This window comes from Anopheles merus, chromosome 2L (assembly GCF_017562075.2).
Source record: "Anopheles merus strain MAF chromosome 2L, AmerM5.1, whole genome shotgun sequence".
NCBI classification, from domain to species: Eukaryota; Metazoa; Arthropoda; class Insecta; order Diptera; family Culicidae; genus Anopheles; species Anopheles merus.
Genome location: NC_054083.1, coordinates 35,360,370 through 35,388,213, shown reverse-complemented (window position 1 = coordinate 35,388,213; position 27,844 = coordinate 35,360,370). Strand labels below are relative to the sequence as shown.

The window sequence follows — 27,844 nt, the reverse complement described above, 5'->3', positions numbered from 1 at the left end:
TCGCAAGAAAAAAAAACACTGTGAAATAGTTAACAAACGGCAAACCTTTCATTTCTACCCACGAATTAGGCAAACGGGTATAAAAGAGGTCTAGGATTTCGAAATGGGAACGATGACTTCGCGATGATGCTTGGCGGCCGAAGCAGGAGATGAACGTGTTTCGATACTCCGCATTTTCAAGGTTTCGGCAGCAGATTTGGAAAAAGTGGGAACAAAAACTACCCTAAACCCGAAACGATTGGTAAATTTTTGGGTTTTTTCATTCAACTTTGCAAATAAACCCCCTCCCCCCAGACACACCTCCCTCAGTCTTCGGTGCACAAAAAAAAATTACTCATGATGCGCGAATTGGATATGCCGAATGTATCAAAAGGCTCTTCCAAAAAAAACACACATAAAAACTTTAATCGGAGCTTTTATACGGTAACACACACACACACACACACACACACACACACACACACACACACGAGATTTTGCACATGTGATAAAAACTGCGCTCCTCTATCAGGATTACAACATTAAAAAAAAACAGCAAAGTTTGCAAAATTTGCTAATTTGCATAATTATCAATCAGTTGCAAGATGCGGCCCGGTTAGAGTATAAATGTCACATCTCCAGGATCGCGTCGATTACATCACACCAAGCATATGTGAACTACAGCAGAGACAGTTTAGAGTGGTCGAACGGTCGAACAGGTCGAAGTGTTCCAAAAGCACATCCGTCAGCCGGTTCCATTACTCATCGCAAGATTAGCCTCTCTCGTCTGCCTTTCGCGTGTTGCTGACAGATCCATGCTACTTCCAGCGCGTGGCATTTGACAGGAGCCGTGCGGAAAAATAATGCACACACGTGCGTGCAAAGCCCAAACATAAAACCATCTGCTTCGTCGGAACGAAGACGTTACACTTCCGAACGCCATACCCATAAATCTGCCACCACATTCGACGAATAATGTATAACGTACGTTTCGGTACATCGCTTACTCATTCTCGTAACAGCATTACTCTCCGCATTGCTCTGCCCTGTCAGGGGCAGTAAAAACCCCGTGCTGCCTTAAAAACAATTTGTTTTTGCTTCGCGATCAGTCAGTTTTTTTTCGCCTCAGCTCACCTCCGTTACGGTTGAATTTTAAAAACAACTTCATTTTCCAAATGAAACTGATGCGTACGTTTGCGTTTGGGTAAAGTAGCAGCGGAATTGCAATAAAAACGATCATGACAGAAATGGGAGAAAAAACATATCAACTTTAAATTATTCTTTTCATTATATTGAGACGTTAAAGCATGCCAAAGAAATTGGTTGCGAAAAAAAAACAAAGCGTGATAGAGCTATAAACTTATCTGTTGACTTTTATCATTCATTGTTTACACAAACAATAACGTGTCCGCGCCGACACGATGTATCACTAAAGGATCCTTTCTACATTTTCTATCAAAATGCTAGAGGTTTACGCACAAAAAATACCGAATGCTTTACCAGTACAGCTATTTCCGAGTGGGATGTGATCGTTCTCACCGAAACCTGGCTCACCGATAGTTACCCATCTTCTTTATTGTTTGACAGCCACCGCTACAATACCTTCCGATTGGATCGCTCTGCCATAAATAGTGATAAATGTATTGGTGGAGGAGTTCTCATTGCCACGAATATCAAATATGCGGCTTCGCTGTGCACTACTAATACATCATCAATTGAGTGTCTTTGGGTGCGTGTAAAAGTTTTGGATGTTTCCCTAGTCATCGGCTCATTCTACCTCCCTCCTGTCCAAGCTGCCAACCCCGATGTTATAAATACTTTCTGTACTACACTACATGTAACTAAAGAAAAATATAAAGACGATCATTTGATTATTTTCGGTGATTTTAATCAACCCTATCTTAAATGGATTACTCTGAACGATTTTCCTTCGCTTGACTTCAGCAACTCCCGAATACATCCTACCTGCCAAATTCTCCTCGATGAAATTAATTTGGCCGGCCTTCAGCAAGTTAATTCAATCACCAACTGCAACAATACTATACTTGATTTAATTTTTGCGGATGACCAGACCGTTGAACGATTGAGCCCATTAGAACTGAGTTTTGAATCCATAGTTGAACCTGATCCACATCACCCTGCTCTACTTACCTGCTTCATGGTTCCACAACAGAATTTGTCGTCTTCTGAGTCCCCAGAACGGAGAGATTTGAACTTTAGACGTACGAAATTTGATGAATTAACAATAGCGCTAACTCAAACCAATTGGGAATTATTGAAGTCTAACCACGATATCAACGATAGCGTATTAAGCTTCACAAATCATCTAAATGGATTATTCGAACAGTTTGTTCCCTGCTTTAATCCTCCATCGAAACCACCGTGGGCTAATAATGCACTACGCGCCGCCAAACGCCGGAGATCTAATGCCCAACAAAAACTGCGCAGTCTTCGAAACAGCACCAACCAAGCAAACTTTGCTCGCGCTGCTCGGATTTACAAACAGTTAAACCGTTTTGCGTATGCTGACTACGTTAGAAAGATCGAATTCAGATTCAAAAAGGATCCACTAGCATTCTGGAAATTCATACGGAATAAGAAATCCTGCGACCGTCTTCCAGCTGTAATGAACTTCAAGGGAAACATCATTTCGGGTGAAGATGACCTCTGCAAAGGTTTTGCAGAACACTTTGCTTCCGTGTACACCTGCAATTCTTCGAAACCTCTCAACCTATCTTCAGCACTTTCCGCAATCAACGACGCAGTTGACTTATCCACATCTACTATCAGTGAAGATGAAGTCGATGCTGCCATATCGCAACTGAAGCTTTCGTATGCCTCTGGGCCGGACAACATTCCCAGTGCAATTCTTATTCACTGTAAGGCTGCTCTTTTGCCTATTCTGACTCAACTTTTCAACAAATCCTTACAGTCGAAATGCTTCCCGCAAATATGGAAATCTTCTTACATGTTTCCTGTCTTTAAAAAAGGAGACAAATCTGATATATGTAATTATCGCGGAATCTCTATGTTATGTGCTTGTAGTAAGCTGTTTGAAAAAGTTATGTTCCGCCACATGTCCTACGCTTTCCTGCCTGTTATATCTGTTATGCAACACGGCTTCATGCCTAAACGTTCGATTGAAACTAACCTGCTTCATTTGCTTCAATTTTGCTACTCCAATATTGACAAGGGCCTCCAGGTTGATGTCATTTATACCGACTTCTGCGCTGCATTTGACAAGGTCAACCACTACTTATTGCTTGCTAAATTATTAAAATATGGTGTACACTCAAATTTTTTAGCATGGTTAGAAAGCTACCTAATGAACCGTTGCATTAATGTAAAAATTGGAAAAACTTTTTCTGACCCTTTCTGTAACTTTTCTGGTGTTCCACAAGGAAGCATATTAGGGCCATTATTATTTATTATATTTATTAACGATATTGTGTTTGCTGTTCCCAACGTCAATGTTTTACTATATGCAGACGATCTTAAGATGTTCCTTGCTGTTGAAAATTCAAATCACTGCGAAATACTTCAAGATTCCATAAACCGTTTTTTGACGTGGTGCCATGATAACGAAATGTTTGTGAATGTACAAAAATGTAACTGCATTACTTTCTCTAAGAAAAGGATTCCAATAACTTTTAATTACAAAATAGGTCAAGACAGTGTGCCGCGGTCATCTGTAGCTCGTGATTTAGGAATAATGTTAGACAGTAAACTTATATTTTCGTGCCATTTCCACACAATCGTCTCAAAAGCATTAAATATGTTAGGTTTTATTCTACGTGCTTCTTCCGACTTTAAAGAGCCTTTCTGTCTTAAATCGTTATACTGTGCCCTAGTCCGTCCTATACTAGAATTTGCTTGCGTTGTTTGGTGTCCAAACCAAGTGACCTATATAGACATGATAGAAAAAGTTCAGAAAAAGGCGACACGCGCTATGTTTTATCGTCTTCCTTGGTCAAATCAAATGCCACGCCCTCCGTACCATGTCAGGTGTCAGTTATTTGGTCTCAAAACTTTAGAACACAGGAGAAAGAATGCTCAATGTATTTTCATGCATAAATTGTTAAATGGGCTTATTGATGCACCTGAAATTTTAAATCTGATCAGTTTTTCTGCACCTACTAGGGATCTTAGAAGCAGGTCTTTAATCAGGATCCCATTTCGATCTTCTGCATTTGGCGCTAACGATCCTTTAATTAAAATGTGTGTCAGCTACAATAGACTTGAATCATCTGCAGATTTTCATATCCCTGTTTCTCACCTTCGTCAGTTGTAAAGGACTAGCGTTATTTATGTTTAAGTTGTTTACTAATTAAGAATTTGTATCTGTTATTTAGGCCTATTGCCCGATAACGTTAATAAATAATAATAAATAAATAAATAAATAATAATTGCACATCGTGTTTAATATTAAATCAATTTACTTTTAGCTGGCTTCGGCTGTTGTACTTGTTTGTTTTTTCAAAAAAGAATGTATCTTTAATTTGATCCAAATTGCGTGTCATAACAAAACCATTGATTTGTGCCTTACTTTGCAAAAAAGACAAAATTTGATGAAATAGGTGAGATTTGAGGTTTTCCTTTTCGAATGCATTTCTAGTTTGACAAAAATGTCAATGAGCACTCCCTCTGAACATTTTCTTCCTTCAAATTTCTTGTTCACTTGTCTTGTTCTCCTTCATCCTGCTTAGTTTTGTTAACATTTTCACAATTTATTTCCTCTTTTTCCACTCTAAATAAATCCCTTGCATAGAATCGCTTTTTTTCAACTCGCATTTCAAAGCCTAGGCAGCAGCAAAACACCACTTTTCCTTTCATTGACGCCGTTAATCAACTTCATCAGAGGTGCGTGGTGTGCTTTCGGTATTGGAACAAAAAGGAATCCGCACAATCGCTCGATCTCGCGGTATTCGGTAACACGCGGATCGGAAATATAAAGCCGGCCGGCCGGCCGCACCCTAACAAAGCACACACGTACACATTACCTTTCTCTCTAGGTTTTCACCATCCAGGGGTTTTATGTCTCTCAAAAAAAAAAGCTTCCTCCACATTTTGGTCATTTTGCCGAGCAGTGACGCCGGTCGGTGACTTAGTTTTATGAGCCCTCTGTTAACGAGTGCCAAATTATTTTCTATTTCCTGTGTCGCGCACGTTAGAGCTTTTCTTTTCTTCTTTTTTTTTTGTGGTTTGCTGCCCCAATGTAACGGTCCAGTTAACGTGCGCTATACTGCATTATTGAACCAGCGCCTTCAATCAAGAACCAAACAAAGCAGTTCAATTAAACATTTCATTCAACCCGAGCTCACCTTTGTCCGGGTGTGATCGACACGCTTGCAAAAAAGAGGTACTTTTGTGTGCGTTATTCTACTAGTTAGGAAAGTTTCCATGAGGCTAGCTGGGGGAATGATCCGAAAATCGAAATTAGACATTATCTTCAATCTTTGTTAACTAGACTGCACACCAAATTGCGCAATGCAACAATAAAACGCTTGCTGCGCCGCTTACCTAACAAGCGAGTCCTCTTTAAACTGCGCAAAAAAAAAATCAGTAAAGAAAACACGGACAAGTCAATCAGTCGCAAAGATCAAAGCGACACGATAAGCGCAACGAGCTGGCCCAACTGACGTGTGCGAAAATTAAAACATACGCGCCTGTGTCCAAAGGTGTCCACAGTCAGTGGGTGGAACATGGACAAAAACAAGTCTTCCTTCCGGGCGAGCGGCTGCTGAATTATTTATAAGGGCATGAACTCGGAAGGGAAAAGCTAGAGCGCACATCAAAATTGATGACAGCCAGTCGGAAAGGACCGTTTTTAATCTGATTGCGGTGCACAAAATGTAAACGCCATGGGATCGTATTAAAGATTGGTACAAATTTAAACTGTTGTTTAAAAATGTGCCGATAGGAAAGAGAGGTCCGCGTGCTCAACAACACATATTTTTAGGAGAATTTTTTAGACCAAATGATATAGTTTTAGTACTTCAATTTAAAATATAATGTAATACCAGACTCAAATTTAACAGGTTTAATATTTGAACACAATTTAACGTATGTGATATTTCTCATTAAGTGCCCAATGGCGAAAAAAAGTCAGCGTTCCCTGTACAATGCTACTGGTTTGCGCAGTTCCAATCATATACCGCACCTCCAAAAGGTGCCGCCTCTCGGTGTGTGCCACCCACAAGATCCACCCAATTTAATGGAGCGTTGTCTTTGTGCCGCCGTTTGAACATGATTATTTTAAAATCATTGCATTATACGCTTCGCCGAGGGCTACTATTAGTCCGTAAAACTGGTGGCGGTCGCATCGACAATTCTAATTCAATATATTACTTACCACCTCACGGTTCGGTAAGCATGACGACCCGGTCCAGGATGTATATCTAGCAGGCTAATGGGGGGGTTGGGGATGATCGTTAGCCGCAGTGGGCAGCAGTTTGGCTTTGTCGGTTATGCAAGTGAGCAAGCATGATTAACGCCACCCTTTTGCCGGCGGTAAGGTCGCAGGAAATATTATATGTCTAACGATGGGAAAATTGAAAGATGATGAGTTTCACGCTTCAAAGCGGCAGGTTTTGTAGTAGGTGATGAACATTTGACGGCTACAAATTAGTTTGTTTAACATAATAATGTCGGGCGAGTTGAATACAATGAAGGAAATTTAACTATTTGTTTTGCATTAGTAATATGTGGTAATAATTACAAAATTTTAACATTTAAGGATTGTCAGTACCCAATAATCAGAAGCAGTCATTCTGTTACATTTTCAATTTGCCCAATAACGTTCTAGGCAAACGAATATTTTATAGCGAATTACATAAATCAAATTATGTAAAACCAATCGTTATCTCCTTCGTTTAACTTCGCATCGCATTGCATTTCAATTTTCAAACGACCCTTATTAGAAGGTAAATTTTCTATACATTTTTCACGATCGACCTTAGCACGCAAACCGCAAACGTCCACTCCCCCCCCCCCCCCCCCCCCCACGATCGACGTTCCAATCCGAATTCCATTGATCGGAATTCCTGCCCGCCACCGATAGCTGGTCAAACCCGCAAACCCTCCCAACAACTAAAAGCGCCTTTCCAATATCGATTTTCCGCCTTTTGATTTCGGCCAGTTCCGCTCCATCCCATCCGCGCGAGGATCGGCCCGAACAACAGAAGATGAAGAAGAAGAAGAAACAAACATCTCACCACGACAAAACGGTCCGCTTTCATAATCATACCTAATCGAAGTACAACTAAAAAGCCATTCCGTGCTGCCGCCCCCGTCCCCTCGTACACCACATTTTGGCCATCGTGTGGGCAGTAGAAAAGCGGAGAAAATTCCCCACCTAGTATTAGCTCCGTCCCTTTCCGCACTCCAGCAACTGAACCACATTCAAGAAGACTATCATCAGCCGGTAAAACTCACCCCGCCCAGACACAGGTTGATCCAATCAAAGGCGTCCGCGCCATGGCTTCGGCTACTAAGTGGTCCGAGAGAGTGCCCGACAGTTCGGTTTCGGATAAGATCTTGCTGCTGTTGTTGGCTGTTGGCTATGCGTCGTCGTGGTGGTGGTGTGTGGTGCTGGCGAATGCATCCTTAACCCGCTTTTTCAGCGAAACGGTTTTCCATGGCTCGTTCCAACGGCGCATCTGCTAAAGATGATATGCTTGACAAGGTACAGCTTATCTAAGCTGAATGGATAAGACGCGGGCGGTGCGGATGGGATGCTGCTTTGTTTTTTGATGCTACTAGGAGGCGAACGTAACCGTAATGAGAGGGAACTTTCCACTGAAGTCTCTTTTTGTTTAGATTTGTTATGTACGTCACACGAAAGGTAAACGATGCAAATGAGAGGGTTTACCTCCTAAGGATAGCAACGGCTTCTCGCTGTTGCCTGTTAAATATTGTGTTTTAAATGCAGTTTTAACCAGTGCTCGTAAAATAGATTACTGCAGTCGAAACAGCACAGGCAAGTTACAGTTCATGTAACATCGGCACGAGCAAGCATCTGTGAAACAACAACAAAATGAAAAGTAACACCTAATTTGCGAAATCTAACTAAATCTTACAGTAAAATTGGATTTTTTTTTTATTTAACTCCCAAAAGTATGCAATTCGTGATACAAAACATAATCATGAAAGTAACAGCCATGTTTGTAATGCAATCGAAAACATGTTTGAATATCACTCCTAAAAGTATGCAATTTGTGATACAAAATATCATTATAAAGGTAAACATTGAAATAAATTTGGGTGTATTTCCCTGAAAGAATGCAATTCGTGATACAAAATGTTGTTACATAACAGCGACTTGGATACTTTCGAATTATCAGTTACTTTTGAGTGATTTTCAAAAATGGTATCTAATGGATTAAACAATAATATATGTTTCTTGTCTTTGTAGCAAGTGGAAATTAATCTTACATGTTAACTCCTAGTTAAAAGATACAAAATAAAGCTGGTTTGAAATTATATTTAATGACAGTAATTATACCAAACCGATTAGTGATCATGTAGTGCAATCTTTCTTGCAGAAAAAAAAAGATGTAACGATGAGCAATAGCACAGCTAGCAACTAGCGACAGTGAAACAGATCTATCGAAAACAACGGCAGCAACGGCAGATAGCAGCATTTTGTTTTGACCGAATCTCAGCACCACCAGAGCCAGAGCCAGAGAAAGTTGAAATCGATTAAACATCGGCCAGTTTCGTCGCGGAACAGAAGAAACCGCTGAAGCTTTCCGCTCCGTCCGGATGCTTAAATATTTGATCATCATCATCCTCCACCACCAACCACCAACCGTAACCATTAGCTTGGGTGGAATGCAGTTGGATAGTCTTTCTCCTCCTCTCCTGTTGCTTGCCAATATATTTTATCATCTCGCGGCTGACCCGTCCAAAGAGGACGATTTCATTCATCAACAACGGCGGCAACAGTTGCATCCGTGAGCGGCCATTTCGTCTGGCCATTTCTCCTGCTGGGAGAACCGACCTCCCGGCCATTTCACCCTGTGAATCCCAAGGTCCCAGGAATTGCAAACATTCGCCAGCGTTTTCCCACAATTATGCAATCAACTTCTTCTCGTACCGACATTCCAGCATCGTCCAGCAACGGAACCGCTCACGAAACGCACGCTGTAAGTGGAACTGATTGCAAATCAAATCGTTCCAATCAATCATATGGGAGTTTGGGAATTTTTATCTCACGTGTTGTTGTGTAAAAAGATATACCGCCCGCCCTTATAGGCGAGAAAAGTGAATGTTCCGGCGTTTAGAGGGAAAAACTAAATCTAATACGTGATTGACATGCTTTTAAATTACATTGCACAGGTGAGTGCGTTGGAATAAAAAGTCGTCCATAAAACACAGATTTCAATGCGTCATACGCGATCGACATTCACCAACAAAAAAAGAGAAAAAAACGTATCTTATTCGTCCCTCCTCTAGCCACCGTGCACTGCTCCAAACAGCCCTTAAGCATCTTTCAAGTATCATAAACGCTCGCAAGAGCATCGTCCACCGGTCCACCATCCAACCAAGCTGTACACACTACGCTTTGCTTCGTTCAACAATCGTTTAACAAAACGCTTCAACAGCATCTTCAATTCATGCTTCCCTCAAAAAGCTGCCGCTCCAAAGGGGTGAAAACAATTTCCAGCATTTGAAACACAACAACAACAACAACAACAGGCACAATGCCTTTCTAACCTGTTCCGTCCTCGCTGTCGCACCGTTTCCCTTTCGACACTGGCCGGACTGGCGCAAACAGATGGAGAGGAGCGGCAACCAAATCCGTCCGTCCTATAATGGGTAATCAATTATGCATTTTTGCTGCGACTTCTGCGACGCGCCACCTCTGCGGTGGATGGTGACGGGACGGAAACGGGAAACCGCAATAGAAACGATATGGCACCGACGGTTTAAGATGAAACCGAAAATGAAACCGAAAACTCAACACACACACACACACACACACCGGGTATTAGTCGATTAGATTGTTTACCCTGCCCCATCCCTTGTTCCATCCCAACATGCCCGGGGAACCCGGAGAAACGGAACCGGGATGGGAAAGATGTCGGATATTGTCCGGCCCGGAGATGGGCGTAATCATAAATCAATATTAACTGAATAGCATTAATCACTGCGCGTGTGCACTTGGGGCGGAACCTTTCGAACTTCCATGGCATGGCCGGCTGGAAATGTCGCATTTCCTTTGGTAATTTATGCATCGCTGCAAAAGGGTTAGGCGCGGAAGGTCATTTATCGAACATTTTGCGTACCGATCAAGGGTGCGTGGGAGCTGTGTGTTCCGGCGCACGCGGGTAAAATGGAATGGAATTCCGTACTCACATTTTACGATTATTGCAAACCAAGCCCCGGGAAGGATCGTTTGCTTTGGTCGAGTTGAATATGCGTGGGTTTCGGCTAAGCGGACCTTTACATTTCCACGGAATGTCTTTTATTATTAGTTGATCATCCATAATGGAAGGATAACAGTCGCATATTAGTATCATTAAATTAACAATGCACCTTAAACTATATTTTATTGCATCATAATAAACGTTAAATGGTCTTTGGATCGTTGAAACTGTGGGTTTAGAGCAAGGGCAAGCAAACTTTTATAGAAAAGAGTCATATAAAAGAAATCGTAGAAACTGTTGGAGGAAGCCTATCTCAAAATATTAGTATTTGGTTAATTTACTTCTTTACTAGGATCTTATCATTAAGATTAAGATTAGATTCTTTTCCACTACTAGTTATTTCACTACGGTAGTTGTAACATTGTAATTGGAAGCTTCAAACAGGGTCAATTTTGTAACAAAAAGTGTGTTTTTTTTGCGGAGAGCTCTGATTCACTATTGAAAATATAGAAACACGTTCTGGAGGGCCTTGTTTGACACACTTCAAGTATCTTCTTCTTCTATTTGGCGTAGCTTACTAATGCCTATAATACAGGCATTTGAGACTTCTTTAATACTACGGTGCCGGATAGTCAGTCCTTGCTACGAGAGGACGGTCCTTTTTAGGCTTAAACCCATGGTTATTGAGTCATATTAGATAACGATTGTACTACGGGACACATCAAGTATATTAGCAAATAATTTTCCATCGATTAAAAGCAAGCAAAATTATCAGAAAGGTGGAGAACTGAGTCTCATGTGGGAATTTGCCAACAAGCGACGAACCCCGTTATTTCACCTTTGAGACTGAGAACTGCTCCTAAAGCATCCTTATAAAAGTACTAAAATACAATGAAAATGGAAGTTTTATCCCCTCTGCTGTGTAGCCTAGACATTGATCCTTTGGCTTATTGTCGGTTCTAGTCGATGGAGTCGAATTACTAAATTGTCAAAAAAAAGCTTCCATTTTTGCAAAGAAAAGTGCAAGAACTTATTTATACTCCTGTCTAATACTATCCTGTCTAATGTCTATACAATTGGTTGTGTTTAATAAACATTATCGATCCACTCGATGACGTTGTTGAGCGTTGTTTTCTATAAATACCGACAGAGAACGTCATCCATGTGATACCGTGTGGTTAGTTAACTGATAATTACGATCGGACCGAGGATTCTCCATTACATTCTCTATTTCTAATTAACTATGAATGTAGTCTGCAAACAATTATATGCCGTTGTTTTAGATTAAACGCTTTTCCGGGATAAATTAGCATTTCAAAAGAAATGAAATAATTTCAACACCTAACCAAATCTTAAAACATCCTCCTTATCGAAAGGTTAAACACGTTCCGACACAACCCAAAGCACAGGTCGCTGCTACCCTATCAGCAATCGCTTCTTCTCTGATCAGCCTATCAGGTGTATCCGTTTTAAGGCCACCATTAGCATATCGCAGCAGGTAGTGACATGCGTAAAATTAATGTCACAACAACACAGGTGAAATACAGGCGGGCCTGTGCGAAAACCGAAAACCACCACCGATCATCGATGCGTAAACATCCGGCCCTAAAACATCGTCCGATTTTAGCACCCGAGAAAAATTTCTCCTTTCGCACTGGCACTGGCAAAGGCAAAAAGACACACCTGGCGGAAATGCTAAACGGTCAATCAAATGATCAGCAGATTATGGCAGTACAAAAAGCACCAGAATACGGGATACGCATCTAGCCCCAGCAACAGCAACAAAAAGGGCACACAAAAAAAGGCCCGATGATGCTCACCCAACCGAACGGATTAGATTCCATCGCGCAAATGGCAACGCAGACGACGAAAGTCACCAGACATCATTAAAAGAATTCATCAGCCGGTGTGCCGCGGTGAAGCATCTGCGAAAGTGATGGTAGCGACACCTAATGCTTCCGACTAATCGACACGCGGCTAACCGGGCTCTCCTTTCTTCACCCCTTGACACGCACCGGAGGGAGCCTCTACAATCAATCAAGCGAAGTTTTAGCAACCCGCAACGACCGAGCTGATTGAGTAGCACGCCAAAGATGGCCAAATGAATGAAGCGAACAAATGGCTTCGTTACTACCATCCCCATCGTCGGAAAAGGGAAGCGACGAACCTCTGAGAGCGTTAGCTTCTTTTTTTTTCTATGTTTTTGTTCGAAGTTTTTGGAAAGGAAAAGGTGTTTTCTAAGCGAAGAGGAGCTGTTGTGTAACGCAGTGAGCACACACACATTCAAAGGTGTCATCAGTCACCCGGTCGATAGGGCTGCTGCTGCTGCTGCCCTGCTGCTGAAGTAGTGTAAGCAGAATATGCGCACGGCATTACCGCACATTGGAAAAAGATAAGCACTGCCCTTTCCACTGCTGGTCCACTCCTCGGTAGGAGGAGCACACGCCCTTTCCCTTCGCAATCCCTGCTGCTGCTGCTGCTGTTGTCAGCACGTGATGAAAGTGATCGTTTGCGGTCGTACGCGATCGCGGCGTAAATAGCGCGCATGCGCAACAGCGCGCCGGCTGCTGTCAAAACCGATTCGATTCGGGAACCGGGACAGTTAACCGTGGTTTCCTTGCCATCGCAGCCGCACCAATAAAGTGGACGGCATCATTGCATCATGTTTTGTCATCTTCGTAAGCAAACGCGCCACTGCACTCCCATTGTGAGAAAAATAAAAGGTAACCAGCCCTGGAAAACCGGAGCCATCGGGCTAGACCAGACATCGGGCGTTCGTCACCTAGCTACAGGTTTTCACGCTCTCGTGCAGGACAACACACTGGTTACAGGAACCGGTGGGACTACTCCATCTCGGAGAAGATGGGTCGCGTTTAAAGACACCCAGTCGGTCACAGCAGCGCCGGTTTGCCACTGTGGTTTTAATTGTACCCATAAACCATTCTCCCCGTGGTGGTGCACGATTCGCACGCGATTCAAACGCGCCGGTAGAAGACGAACCCCGAACGCTTTACCACGGGCGGGTGACAAATGGGAATGGGGCACACGCGCGAGATTTATTGCGCGGTCTGGGGGTTGGGGAACTACGGTGGCGTTCGGTTGATTTTCCCCCTAACCAACCCCGCACAGCGTGTACCGTGGTACAGTTTTTCCAAACTAACGACATCCAACAACGACCGGCAGCGGTGGCGTTGATGATGATGTTGTCTATTGCCCCGGTTGGTAAACGTACTTTAATTTTTACGATGCTTCTAGCAAGATTGCGCAATACGAGCGCGCGAGCGCTGAAAGCACGTGCTATCGCAGACCTTTAACCTTTAACACAATAGTTTACATATCAAAATGGTAACCAAAAATGCACACCTCAACTTGCACTTTACTTGCATATTTAATTAAACCAAGCTCAGGTCGATCAAACGATTCGACACGCGCGTCGTCTATGTTTGTGGTTTGCATTTATTGCCACCATCAACACTTCCCCGTTGTGGTTTAATGGCTTTTTGTCGGAAAACTCTCAACCATAATGCAAAGATGGGAGATGGGGGTAAATATAACCCACATAATCATACCGTCCCCCTCACCACAACTTTCGATCGGTGTGTTTGTGTTGTTTGTGTTAAAAGGTGGCCCCCAGGATTGAGATCAAACGTTGATCCAATATTTATCAGGTTATCCAGGTCAGGAATGGGCTGAGGCTTTTAGTGCAGACTCCACTGAGCTAAACGCAAGGCGTGCAAATATTAATCATTCACACCGTTGAGCTGCACTGGATCGAGACGGGCGGTGCCAAAAAAGAATCGATTTTGATTGATCGTACTCTGTCAAGCTCTGCCGCCGCCCTAAGTCGCCGTAAGCTTTATTGATGGTGAAACAATTGCACAGCGCGAAAGGAAGCGATGTTTGATCCAATCCAATCCAAAATAGCGCCACAAGCATGCAGGAAAGGATCAACAACAGCAACAACATGTAGTTGAGGTACACCGAATGTAATATACAATGAGCAGATCGATCGTTAGAAATTAGAACACTTCCTGTTGGTCCAATCATTATTCAAAAGTTGCCTTTAATCACTGTTGAAATCAATACCATTTATAACAACAGAAAATTGACGCTATTGGTGTTGTATAATACCCTTTTTTTTACACGAATCTTTTCCCCTCGATTGTTAAACCGCCATGATTATGCACCATTTCGGTGGCTCGATTTCTATACCGGCAATTTGCAGTGGCATTAATTTATTTGCAATTTCAAAAATTTGCACAATGAACGAAAAACTTTGAACCAGAATTTGCATGTGAGCCTACCGAGTGAAGGCTATCGATCCTCGCTTCGGATGTATTCTACTCTTTTTTTTGTTAGATTCAATTTGTTTTCGAGCAGATGATCCACAAGGTCCGCTTATGACACCCCGAGCCATCTTGCTCGTCTGTGATGAGCAAACGATATCCGATGCGCGGCTTCTGCTACCTATTTAAGGCTGAGCAGTGTACACCCTCTTTCCTTCTACGTGTGTAGCTGAGTGGATGGGGGAAATGGAGCGGAACAATTCGGAACCAAAAATTGTAACGCAATGGCAGCAAGAGTTTGCCCTGCCATTCTGTGACGAAGGATAATTGCCCGAAACCGTGTACGGCGCGAGGCATGATTAATAAGCCATGATTGGGTCTAACAAAAAAGGGTACACCACGGAGAAAAGGAGCTTGTGTGTGCATCTCGATGTTGGGCTTTGCTTCGAAGGCGACGGCGGTGTTGTAATGCATCGCAGCGAAATTAAACCTACTGCTACTTCGCTGCGCTGTTATGCTTGAGCACGGTGACCTTGCTCTGATTAATAGCCTACCAACGAGCCTACCGCGTCATAATTTGACCGGCTGTGAAGAAGCACACCGAGAACTCCGAGCCCCACACGCCGCAGTAATAACAAAGAGGGTGAGAGTACTTACAGCAGCGTTGGGAAACTGCGCATCGTTACTTTAAACGGCAGCTTCCGATTGAATCTGCTTACACGCTGCTGCCAATCAAAGTGTCTCAGCTGTCCAAACCCGTTCCTTTTTCATTCTTCAGAAGAAGGAAAAGTATGCAAGTTCATAAGTCAAAGTTCGAAGCAGTGTTTCCAACGGAAGGAAGGCTTCACATAAACTGTCCCACTTCTGGGACCAATCACTGCACGGGCAAGGTCAGATCACATCAGTCACCGTAAAGTCATCGACATCGGGCCGCACGGCATGCTGCCGGGAACCGAGCGAAGACGTTCAATGCCAAATGTCTGGAGGCTTATTGCTGGCAGAAACAAAACCAGAACACTTTAGAGTCCACTGAGAGTTGCGGCGGCACATCTTACCCATTAATGGACTCACGGAAAAGCTCCCCCCCTCGGTGTACCTGGTGAGGAATGTTTGTTTGAGAAAAAAAAAATTGCTCAACTCACGCGTGTTCGCCATTCACTCGTACCGCGCTAGTGGCGGTGGTGCACATTTTACACGACGAATAAAAATTAGAATGTTGCACGAGTGGTTCCAAATGGTGGAGCTGATGAGCAGCTGCGCAACCACACAACCCCTTTAAACGATCGCTGATCAGCATGTGTGCTCCTCGGTAAACAGAGCTACCACTGCCGCGGGTGACTACCGACGTGGCTCGGTGGCTGTGCCCTATGACCGGGATCGTACCCCGTGTGGCGAAACCGTCTTCTTCTGCTAGCCGGCTAATGATCGTAAAAAGGGATCTTCACTTACGAGGTAGAGGAGCTGCAGTGCTAGATGGAAGCAAATGCTCGCACCAAAACAGAGTTAATCATAGGGTTACATCGTCGTTTGTGCGTTCGGTTACATCGATCCGATTGGGTGATCGGTGTCAGAAAGGGTCAACAATTCATTGACAAGCACCGGTAGCTCCGCACTATGGATGGATGTGAAGCGGCTAAACAAGATAACGCATTATTAATTGCATCTGGCCAATTTAGTTTTACGAATTAGTAAGCTTACCGATTGCATGTACAAACGATAGCACTACATTTTGAGGGTAGGCATTGAGAGATGCAGACATCGAATTCTTTTTAGGGCTAGTGTATTGCACAAGCTTTGTTTATACATACTAGTTACATTGGCCCGGTTACAGGGTTATGCAACAGTTCTTCAGGGACTTCCGCAATGTCAGTAGAGTTCACAACATTTGAACAGCATTTTTATTTGTTTTTTTTTTTAACGGATCCTATGTCGCCTTGTCTATGTTTGAGTTTTTGTAGACAATTAAGTTACAAATTATGCCTACAAAATTTCGCCATTTTTTTAAATCAGGCCCCCTTTTTGTATTACCTCTGTTTTTATTTTTGCGAAGTAAATATCCATCTCTTTTTCTATCTTAAACGAAAAAGTTGTCTTGATTTTGACCTGTTTTTGAATTTATTTTCATAACTTTGAGGATAACTATTAGTCATTTTATCTCATTCTTTTTGGTTTTCTTATTTTGCAGGCTTCCATAAAACAGGCTTTCTATGCTTATTAGAGTCACACAATAGGAAGGTCAATCCTTCATATTGAGTGATATTCCGAGTGGGAATCAATCCTATCTGATTTTAAAGTTCTGAGTTTCTGCCATAGAATCCCATGTTCCTCGCAGTTGATCATACCCCAATTCTTGCATCAATAATTAGACCCTTTTTTTATCCAAGTTAAACTTAACTTGACTTAATAAACTCTAAACTAAAAAAAACCCAATGTATTCAAAACAAGCAAGCCCATTTCATCACTCCAATAACATCATTAAGAATTTAAATTAAACAAACCCACTAATTCGCCCTAAGCACTACAGGAAAATCAATCAATTTCAGCATTACGGGCAATAATTTAATCAAACGACAACCGAAACCGTTTGCTGCGTCGCCTTTGCACTACACTACCCGCAATGGGCTCATCAATGCTGTTGCGTTGCCAAACGCAACCGAAAGTGCAATCCACTCGGAAAAGGGAAAAAAATCGAACCACCGCGAACGGCACCACAGCATACGGACCTTCTGCAAACGGACCCATAACTGTTTATTACACGCATCATCATCACAAACGGCGGTCGAAGGTAAGTAGCGGCCACTGTTGTTGTTGGGTCGATATTTGCCGAACATCAACTGGACAAGCGTGCACACATTTTGCATTCAATTCCCAATGTCATCGGCCAATAGACGACCACGGCGAGGGGTTAAACGGGAAAACATGAATCCAATGCACAGTGTGTGGTTTCGTTGGTTTCTCTGCTGTCCGGTTCGCCGGTTGTGCAGTGCCAGATGCAGCCGGACCGGCTGCAGCATATTGGCAACTATTTTCCCAAGGAAGAAAGGTCGCCCTGCACAACACAATAACGATCCGGTCATCGGATCGTGCATGCGCGGGAGGGTTCGTCGCTTGTTTGCGCTTGAGACGTGCCGTGGTCGTGTCACGCCAACACACACGCACCACGAGAAAGGCTAATGAACGGGAGAATGCGTATCGAATTCGTGTGGCCACGATCGCAACCGCGCTCTAATTAACCTACCAGGACGGGGGAAGGGTTAGAAGAAGCAACAGCATCGCCGCCATTCTTTTCCATGTGGCAAACGAAACGGTACGCAATTTTCAAATCCGGCCACAACAATTGACCGCTCACACAGTGACAAACAACCGTAGCGCGGCCAACGGTGGCTGTTTGGGGTATTGCAGAGCGTGTGGCAGTGCAAACTCGCACAAATAATGTACCATCAGCTCGAATACGATTTCCATACGATCGCCCGCCACGAGCCACGAGAGGAAAGACCTTGCAAGAGAGGGGGGGGAGAGACAAGGAGGGGTAAAAGGCGCACGATGAGTCTCGAAATCTGTATTGCGGAAAAACAGAAGGTACTTCACGCGCAAATTCGGCGGAGGTTGGGCAAACGGCAGTCGGAAAGACGCTGGTTCCATTAAAGTTTTAGCAAATGGAAGAACATTTTTCACACATTGCACTTATCAAGCGTTTAATGGATTGTGGAGTGGAGTGTGTGCACGGGGTGCCTCGAAGCGGTACAAAACTTAGCACCAGAAGTGGTCCAATTACAGCTTCATTGGTACGTGTGAAACTCAATCTAAGATCGAGTAGTAGTGTTTTTTCCATCCAGCTCGTTGTCGATCGGTGGATAGTAGGTTTCTCTATCGATACATTCCCTCTCGATCACTGTGAGGAGCGTCATCCAAGACAGTTGAGTGTACGAATCCGACTGCTCGAGCCGGAAAGGATCAATGCATCGATAAGCATCGTCTCGATCGTGTGGAGCGATGCGAGCCCCCGGCGGACTGGTTAGCTACACTCGATCAGCAAACATAATTGTACATTTATTGCTTACCCCTTGTTGGGCGCAATTACTTAATGATTTAAATAAGCCTCAAATAAATGCGCCCCACATTCGGTGGGGCACAGCATGGGGCGGGACATACACTCAGCAGCAGGAAGGTTTTGGCGCCGAGCAGCCTAATGCACAATTTCAACGGCCCTAATGGAAAATTGTTGACCACAGCGCGTAGTGTATCTCAATGTCATGCAGAGTGGTACATGGGAGTAATTTTAGCTTGCCCAATCCCTATTGCCTTGCACAAGGAGGTGCAGAATGCTGAAGGGATTGTTTTTATGTAACTCATTCAGATGATAAATGCCAACTCTGAAGATCACTTAGGATAGGGGAACAGCATTGTACAACAACACACTCCCATTGTAGAGATATGTTTAGAATACGATCTAAACTACAATAAACTCAAACTAAAAATTGCTCAGTAGTTTTAAATATTTTGGATCCGTGCCATGACTGCATCATGATCACGAAGATCACATTAGAGGAACTTTGTTTTGTCTAGATTGCAGCATCCTCATGTCCACCGTGTACAAAATCTGGTTCTAACTTTGTTGTATTAGACACTTATACAACTACTGTATTTCTACTAATAATATCTTCTTCTTCTTTGGCTCAACAACCAATGCCGGTCAAGGCCTGCCAACCCACTTGTGGGGTTGGCTTTCAGTGACTTATTGATTTCCCCCCATAGCAGGATAGTCAGTCCTTCGTATGGCGGCACGGTCTATTTGGGGCTTGAACCCATGACGGGCATGTTGTTAAGTCGTACGATTTGACGACTGTACCATGAGACCGGCTCCTACTAATAATAATAATATAATATAATATAATGTTACATAAGCTGTAAAAAATACAAAAAATCTTGCCCTTAATCCTCATCATTTAATCATCCGTTTGCTCACAAAATGTCCTTTTTGGGTGCAAAGTAGATTGGATTGGCTTGGATAACCCAGAAACGATTGCAAGGAACTTTGGTTGGCTTTGGAGCTGTATTAAACGAATTATTCTTAAAGTCACCAAACTATCTCAGTATCAGCCAATATACATTAACTGAACATCAACGCTTAAGTTTCAGGTAATAATCACCAAATGCACCTTCTGCATAGTCAAAAGAAAGAATAAAGTATGATATAACAATAGGTTATAGCATAAAGTAACTCTTTGCTTACCTTGAAGCCCTTTACTTAACGTTTAGCCACCCTGCAACTTCTCCGTTGCCACTTAAATTCTTTCTACTAGTCTACCATCAAACTATCCCGATTGCTTACGAGAATAGAGAAGAGAATTCTTCCAATTTTCGGTTGTTTCCAGCTAGCCAGCTAAGTCACTGCCAAGAGTTGTTTTTAATGTACCCGTTCCACTCCAATCATTGGGCTTTGAAAGGTCGTTGGATTATTCGAATTCACCGCGCTAATTGTTGTAAAACATCTCAATTCAAATAAGTATGTTAGGAACCAACAACTAAATCAATAAAACACCTTTCCCATTCCGTCAACACCCACGGCAATTGTCCTTCTATTAAGTGGAGGTTATGTAAAACCCACGCGCCCAAATGCCATTATCCACCACATGGGGAGTGAGGCCTAAAACAGTGACACCAGTTCCGCTTCAACTCCGCCGGTCAGTGTTTTATCATACCTCAATTGTGTAGAGCCTTACCGGCACCCTGCCCAGCAAAAGACCAATCCCTTCAGTAGGGCGCACCTTCGGCCCAGATCATTTCGCTTTCTCTCCCTTCACGTAGACGGTCGGGATTCGGGTGGTCTCAAAGTAAAAAGTCCCCTTTAACCACCCCGGAAAAACCCCCGTCCATCTTCCATGCAGCCACATTAATGTGATATGATTAAGCAAGACAACCAGGCAGCAAAGCAAACGAGGAAAAAGACACCCACCGGATGAGCACCACTTCCGATCCGCCGGTCAGCGCCGGCATCGAAATCAATGCACCGGACGACGGTCAGACTAACGGCGCGCCCGTGAAAGGAAGGGTAGGAAATTAGAGAAACACACAGACCGATCTCGTTAGCTGTGTTAGTAGCTGAAACTCTCCGAAGGTTGTTCCGATCGGTTCCAGAAAATAGAGACAAAAGCCACGCCGGAACGGAAGCTCGCCCTTCCACCGGTGTTTGTTGGGGACGCCCGGAACAACAAAAACCGGCACCACATAGTATAGGAATTTTTGGCTGTTTTACATAATTTTACACATGTCGCACGTTGTTCAATGTTTGATCACCCACTTGGGGAGCTGGTGGAAAAGCAGTAGGCGAAAGTAAGCGGTCCATGCTGCTGCTGCTTGTGTCTCCTTTTTTCCCCTTTCCGGATGCATTCGTCGCCGAACCGAAACACAAAGCAAGGGACGGAATATACCCAACAACAACAACAAAAAACCCAGGGGGGACTCTCTGCACTTACCTTTCCCAGCTTTTTTTGGGAGCACATTTGCGGTACTTCACAAAACACGGGAGTACAAGGAGCGCACCCAGACACACTCTAGAACCGGTTTCATTTCACTTTCACGTGGACCAACAACGTCCCGTACGGGGTTTGAAATCAGGCCGGAGGATTCACCGGATGGAACGCAACGTTACGATTCTACGAAGACATTTGATCGAGAAGCCATGCAAATTGCACACGCGAAGGATACTGTGAACACGCGCGCGCGCAAAAATCAGAACCTACTTGGATCGTTGTGCATGGAAAACATGGAAACACGTGCATGGCACAGATCTCGAACGACAAAAGGTCAAACGGGCTGGTAAAAAGAAAGCCACACAAGCAAACAAATGTACGGCGACATCGAAATTCAAACAGAAATCCGCCTTCGGGAAGGAGAAAAGGGACAGAGGGAGGGAGAGATGATGTACGCGCATTTCGATTAACGCTATTAATTTACACAAAAATGTGAACGCTTTGGCAGGTATGACACCAGCGGGTGAGGCAAATTTCGGTATGGAAATATGGAAATGTACGTTAAAAAAGAAGCCCCCGTCAACCCAGCTCCACTCTACTATGCTCTCTTCAACTCCTCGCGGTGTACAGGAAATCTGGGAGAGAAAGAGCGAGAGATTTCACATCCGAGAAGACGTCTCGGTCACTTGATTTACAAGTTTAATAACACACAAAAGCTTCCAGACGGTACGGCGCTGGACAAAAGGGGAGGTGAATATTGTTCGCTGGACACTCCAATCTACCAGTCCGCCAAAATGTTTTATTCAGTAACTCACCCGGGGGCTTGTCCTTTTCAATTTTTCCCCAAACAATTCCTGGCCACAAATAAGATGTCAAACTTCTTCCTTTTCGGAGTAGAAAACAAAAATTGGGAAGAGAAAGAGTAAAGCAAACAACACAACCTCCAAACTCCATTCTTCTGACCACACAATATACCGAATACTAACAGTTGGACAATGCTTGTGGTTTTGGCAATGTGTGCTTGTTCAATTAGCACGTGCAGGAGCAGGACTCTGCGCCGCTCAACGCCTGCCTGGATCGTTGCCATGCTGTCAAAATCATCTGCCGAACACGTTCGTTACACAAAACATCGGCATTCCCTTCGAGCCAGTTTTCGGACCATTTCACCTGTGGTGACGGTCGTGAAGAAGCCGAGATTACCGCAGCGATCAGCTCGTCCCGCTTCTCGCCGCGATAGTGGAGCATGTAACAGCATCGGTGGTCGTAATCATCGCGGCAGGTAGGCTAAGATGAAAAGGGAAAGGCACCACACACACAAGCAGCATTAACGAAAAGATACCGCAGTGCGTAAATAAACAATCCCCAGGTCCAGCGCCTGTGGCCATCTTGGATGGTTTGATCCCCCGAGAGATGTGCCTGCAATAGACTCCAGACTTAGTGACCACCGGGTGGCTTCTTTCGATAGTGTTACTGAAGCCGAAACCATTACCCCCCTACACAACCCGTATAGTCCTCACCTAACACCCGCCAGTGTCTTAATGAGTACATTTTTCGTCCAATTTGCTTTTGCAAAACCGGTACAAACGGACGTTTCGTTGTCATGGGATCTCAAAAACGCGCCCAAGTAAGTTGTTGTGTGTTGGTGTTGTACCTTCTGCTTATATCTTCCCCATTTTTTTGACTCCTCTCTTTCTCATAGATTGCGCAATCTAATCACCTTGGAATGGAATGGTGTTCGAAAATGTAGTTCACATGTGGGGCTGGTCGGTTCGGGATCTTTTGCCGCAGGGCGGATGACCCATTACCGTCGGTTAAGTGATCCTCTCCAACCATCCGTCGTCACTGAAAAGCGGGATCCTTTAAGACCCGCTCACGTAAGGCCGTTTGTGTGGTGTTTTGGATGATCCAAACGACGGTCTAGGGGTTAGTAGGGATCATCATCTGTGGAAGAAGACCTAACCCCATCTCTTTCTCCTGCAGAACAAGTGGCAGTGGTAAGCAAAAGTAACAGCCGCTCCCCTCCAATGCCGAGCCTGCACATGAATGGGGCGCAAAAAAAAGGCGGCCGATAGAAAGGAAGATTGTCTTGGAAGGTTTACGCACCGTACGGAATGAAGGGCAACGACAGACCCTGAGCCTACTGAGCAATTTGCATCAGTTTGATGCGCACCGTGGCTAGCTGTGACGAACCAGCGTTCATTAGACACTTGTTTCATGCTTATCGTGCCATGTCATCGTGACTTCTCGCGTTGCGTGTAGTACTCCATGTGCTCAGCCTAAAGTGTTCCATCGCACGTGTCGCCCACGCCCGTTCAATTGATTATATAGAGAGGTATGAAGATAACAGAAAAAAACACACACACATACGATTGTGTGCATTTTTTCCACTTTTCTCGCTCCGTTTGCGATTGGTCCTGTTTTCATTTCCGTTTTGCATCTGGTTTGAGAGGGTTTTGTACCAATTGAAACTAACAGTATGAAGACAATCGTTTTTATTGCGTTATCGCTTCAGCTAACCGGTGCCGTCGACATGTTCCTGCCCTCGAATTTTCATTTCCTCGATTTACCATTCCTAATCTTTTGTTCCGATAACAATGACATAATAAGGGTTGAGATTTTTTCTACAAACAGTAACATGTCCTACACTTTTTTTCAATTATATCGCTTAGTACATTGCTACGTCGAGTTCGTTCCCTTGTGAGTTACGTGCAAAGGAGGATTTTGAACTTGATCTTGACAAACTTTGAATAACTTCTGTAGCACTTCAAGATATCCTCGGCTTAGGCTCACTGTCACGGAACATTAGTCAGGCATTAGTCCACAGCACAGGATTCATTGTTGAGTTGTTAAATGAAGGATTACGTGACATTTTTAAAGCAGATCTGATCGTTTGGCTTTAGACAGTGCTGATGCAAGCCATACTCTATCAAACTTTAGAAATTAGGCGAAAGAATACTACTTAGGCACTTATGTGCCACTTCAATAAAATGGGTTTAATGGGTACTTCACGATCATTTCCCCAACAAAAATATTGTTAAAAAATAACTTTATTTTTTATCTTGTTGCAGCCTGATTAGGATTGAGCAAGTCGTTGTAATATGATTCGATCAACAATTGTACTCTAGGTCGCATAAGATTTACTTAAGTTAAGTTCAGTTAACTTCAGGGTTTATAATGCACCTAACAGCGCAGCCATAGGTGTTAATAATCCGCCAAAATTGATCCAGAAAATGCGCCGCTCAAGAATGTCCTGTTTGACCCCCCTCCTAGTAGCAGGGACTGATTATCCGGCTTCGTGATATTTGTTAAGTCTCGAAAGCCTCTATAGGCCTCTGTAAGTCTGACCTGTAAGTGCAACGAGTTCGAATCCATCCGTAGGTTCAGTAGGTGCAAGAAAGCATTAGTGACTCCGACCAGTCGGTGATCAGCGAACGCGAATCGGAGTCGCTAATGCTTTCTCACACCTACCGGAACCGTTGCACCTACCGAACCTACTTGTTCCTGACGAGTCGACTCGGGCGGTTAGCTTCGACCTGGCAGGTGCAGATCAACCGACACATCACTATGCAAGATTCTTTGAAGGGCCAACGTTCGCTAGCTTTGTTGAGTCCTCCAGACGGCAATGCCAGACGGCGTGTAATAATAGAGTGGTGAACTTACTTTAACCTTCTAGAGGTGTCGGATCTTTTCCCGAAATAAACATTTTGATAAAGAAACATTCCAGCCGCGCCGATTTTGGGTAAACATCAGAAACAAACTGCACCTAAAATGAAGCGTTTCATTCGTTTTCTCTTCATTTGACCGAGGCTTCATCAGCAACCGTCAGCAAACGTCAAATCTGACACCCGCGTGTCCATGTACAAACGTCACTGGCTGCTTCAAACAATTCGTAAACAACCAAAAGCACGTGCGTTTCCAGTACGATCGAGCCCCACACGCCAGGTGGATCGTAAAACTAGCCGCTAAAAAGCCCCAATACAGTACGAAAATGGTCGTCTTTATTTGCAACAAGTGTGGAGAGTCGCTGAAAAAGCAGGTCGTGGGTGCGCACGCCAGCCGGTGCAAGGGCATCAATGTGTCGTGCATGGATTGCCAGAAGGATTTCACCGCCACCACGTACAACGAGCACACGAGCTGCATCAGCGAGGCGGAAAAGTACTCCGCCAAAGGGTTCGTTCCGAAGGTGCAGAAGGGCGCCAAAAAGCAAGAGAGCTGGGTCGTAATGGTGCGCTCTATCGCGCAAAAACACAAAAATATGTCTGCGGGTGTGAGGAGCGTGTTTAACTTCATCGAGCGCACGGACAACATACCGCGCAAGCAGAAAGGTTTTCTGAACTTCTTCCAAAACTCTTGCCGCATCGTTTCCCGGCAGGAAGTGGAAGCGGCATGGGCACTGATAGAGAAGGAGATGAAGGCCGAAAAGGAGAAGGAAGCTGACGGTGCGCAGAACGCAACAGACGCGCCAAAGCAGAATGGAACGGCAGCCACCGCTGATGCCGGTGAGGTTCAAAATGGAAAACCACAGAAGCGCAAGACAACGGAAGAGGTCGTCGAATCGGGAGAACCGGAGCAGAAGAAACAGAAGAAAAAGAAGGCAAAGAAAGAGAAGGCTCAGAATGGTAACGAGGTGGAGGTACCAGCGGAGAATGGTACAGCCGACGGCGAGCCTGCGATGAACGGAACGCCCCAGAAGCGCAAGGCCGAAGCGGTCGAATCGAGCGAACCGACGGAACAGAGCAAAAAGAAGAAGAAGAAGGGAAAGAAGGACAAGAACCAAGAGGCAGAGGTACCTACGGAGAATGGTACATCAGCTGATGGTGACAACGCACCGGCGGAGGAGGCCGAATCAACGGAACAGAAAAAGGAGAAGAAAAAGAAGGCAAAAAAAGAAAAGGCGCAAAATGGTAATGTGGTAGAGGCGGAGGAGGAAAAAGAGGTGACCCAATCGGTCACTAAGCAGAAGAAGCAGAAAACGCCAGATGCAGTCGAAAACGTCCAGACCAGCCAAGAGTCCCAACCTGCCGCCAAGCAGAAGAAACAGAAAAAATCAAAAGTGTGATAATTTTGCACTAAGAGGATCATTAAAATCGGTTAACAACCACAATGTGCAAACTGAAGAGGGAGACGACGGTTCCAACTGGCGTAATAGAAAGTTCGAGAAAAACGTGTCCACAGCTGGATTAGTGGTAACAAAACAAAACAAAAACGACACTACTGTACGGTTGGTAAAAGCTTAAGTGAAATAAATTTAATCTACAAACGCGTATTACACGTACGTTTATCATACAACGAGCACAAAACTTAGTTCGGGGGAGGTAATTTTTCTCACACACATCACATTGCCGAAAACGCACCAAGCACCACCAGACACGCATGTGTTTTCAATCACAGGACCCATCCAACCAACCGTCCCGCCACCGTTCGTTCACCTTGGTGCAGTCGAACTCGGGTTTGCCCAGCTTCACGTTGACGCGGTTGTGTATCCGGCAGAGCCACTGGGACAGGGCGTGCTGGGACTTTGTTTCCGGTGGCATTTCTTTCAGCCTGCAATAGAGGGAAGGGAACGGAAAACATCGGTTAGCACCTTGCAACACAGTTTAAGCTCCCCCCCCCCCCCCCCATGTCTTACTCTTGCTGAAAGTCTTTCGCACAGTATTCGCACGGGTAAAGCTTCGACAGGGAGGTAAAGAATGTCCGCACGTTTCGCTCTTCCGCATCGGTCGGGGTGGTCGGATAGTAGGCCGCTATCGTGTGCAGCAAGCCCCACGTGTACCGGCCCAGCTGCTCCTTGTCGATGGGGCAGTTCGGCGGTGATCCACCGCTCCGATCGTCCGAGCTATCCGCCTTCCGGTGGGCTGCAACCTCACTCTCACTGCCGGCCTTCGCAACGCTGGCCGTTCCGGCGCTGGTGCTCAGCGATTTGCGCTGCTGTTTGGACCACGATTTGAAATCCATACACGTTCGGCATGGTGCGGCAGGTTCTTTACCGTTCTGGTGATGGTTGTTGGGCAGTGGCTGTTCCGCTGCCGGCATCTTCTTGTCTCGGGGGAGGGGTTCGTTATTTAACGCAGCGAGATGATGAAATGGTTCCTCCGTAGCTTGAACTTCACCTGTCCGGGGCGTATTTACGTCCTGCGAGAGGGCGGGTTGGGTGATACGTTTACCGTAGCCGGTTGCGGACAATGTGATGTAATTTTAGCTCCACAAAACGTAAACGAAACTTCCATCGAACACTTTGACAGCCTGTGACAGGTAAACACAGCGCACAGGGTGACCAGCTAAAATGTGTGATTTAAATCGACCGTTGAGATGTTTTTTCTTTGCGAATGTTTAATAACGTTTAGTACAATGGCAATGTATGGAATGAACAGAGTTACCAGCAATATGTACTAGCAAAAGATTTATTTTCATATGGAAATTTTACCATTTGTTGTAAGTTATGCAGCAAGATGCAGGAATAAATTATGAAACTAAAACGGGTTTAGATTGAACTAGCAATTCTTGTAAAATTATGTTGTTGATTATGACTTCATGACATCCAGCTCCGGGCATGACTTGATACAATTCCATAGCCTACTTTCTAGAGATTCTACGATAATTTTAGTGTTAGATGGGGATTGAGATCATTTAAATCGGTCCACCATCAATCAGAGTTGGTTTAAATGGAACCACTTAAGATTTCTTTCCAAATATACTCTTCCATGCAAAAATAATGCACTCCAAATAAGGCTTCCGT

The 27,844-nt window shown here is 44.3% G+C and overlaps 3 protein-coding genes and 1 long non-coding RNA gene across 4 annotated transcripts in view; 2 read left to right on the top strand and 2 right to left on the bottom strand.

The window, feature by feature from the left end:
* Positions 1 to 21,330, bottom strand: part of LOC121591588 — a 62,839-nt gene extending 41,509 nt beyond the window's left edge. The window contains exon 1 of the mRNA XM_041912291.1: positions 21,112 to 21,330. Within this exon, the coding sequence (XP_041768225.1) occupies positions 21,112 to 21,138 (27 nt within the window). The 5' untranslated portion in view covers positions 21,139 to 21,330. The remainder of the gene's footprint in view (positions 1 to 21,111) is intronic.
* Positions 21,331 to 22,164: 834 nt separating this feature from the next.
* LOC121591593 lies at positions 22,165 to 23,466 on the top strand. The gene is made up of 3 exons (XR_006004548.1): positions 22,165 to 22,732; positions 22,808 to 23,031; positions 23,089 to 23,466. It is a non-coding gene; the product is annotated as an uncharacterized LOC121591593 (long non-coding RNA).
* Positions 23,467 to 24,977: 1,511 nt separating this feature from the next.
* On the top strand, positions 24,978 to 26,303 carry LOC121591591 (uncharacterized protein C16C10.8). The gene has a single exon (XM_041912297.1). The coding sequence runs from the start codon at positions 25,097 to 25,099 to the stop codon at positions 26,165 to 26,167; it is 1,071 nt and encodes a 356-aa protein (XP_041768231.1). The 5' UTR covers positions 24,978 to 25,096; the 3' UTR covers positions 26,168 to 26,303.
* A 27-nt stretch (positions 26,304 to 26,330) lies between these two features.
* On the bottom strand, positions 26,331 to 27,770 carry LOC121591592 (FAD-linked sulfhydryl oxidase ALR). Its single transcript, XM_041912298.1, has 3 exons — positions 27,533 to 27,770; positions 26,738 to 27,386; positions 26,331 to 26,652 (listed from the first exon to the last, which is right to left on the bottom strand). The coding sequence occupies exons 2-3, from the start codon at positions 27,139 to 27,141 to the stop codon at positions 26,490 to 26,492; spliced, it is 567 nt and encodes a 188-aa protein (XP_041768232.1). The 5' UTR covers positions 27,142 to 27,386; positions 27,533 to 27,770; the 3' UTR covers positions 26,331 to 26,489.
* Positions 27,771 to 27,844: the final 74 nt, after the last annotated feature.

Bases quoted from the DNA above. Each gene is read 5' to 3' on its own strand.
- LOC121591591 (XM_041912297.1), top strand. From the start codon at position 25,097: ATGGTCGTCTTTATTTGCAACAAGTGTGGAGAGTCGCTGAAAAAGCAG.
- LOC121591592 (XM_041912298.1), bottom strand. From the start codon at position 27,141: ATGCCGGCAGCGGAACAGCCACTGCCCAACAACCATCACCAGAACGGT. The intron at 26,653-26,737 runs GTAAGACATGGG...CCTCTATTGCAG, and splicing joins GCGAAAGACTTTCAGCAAGA to GCTGAAAGAAATGCCACCGG.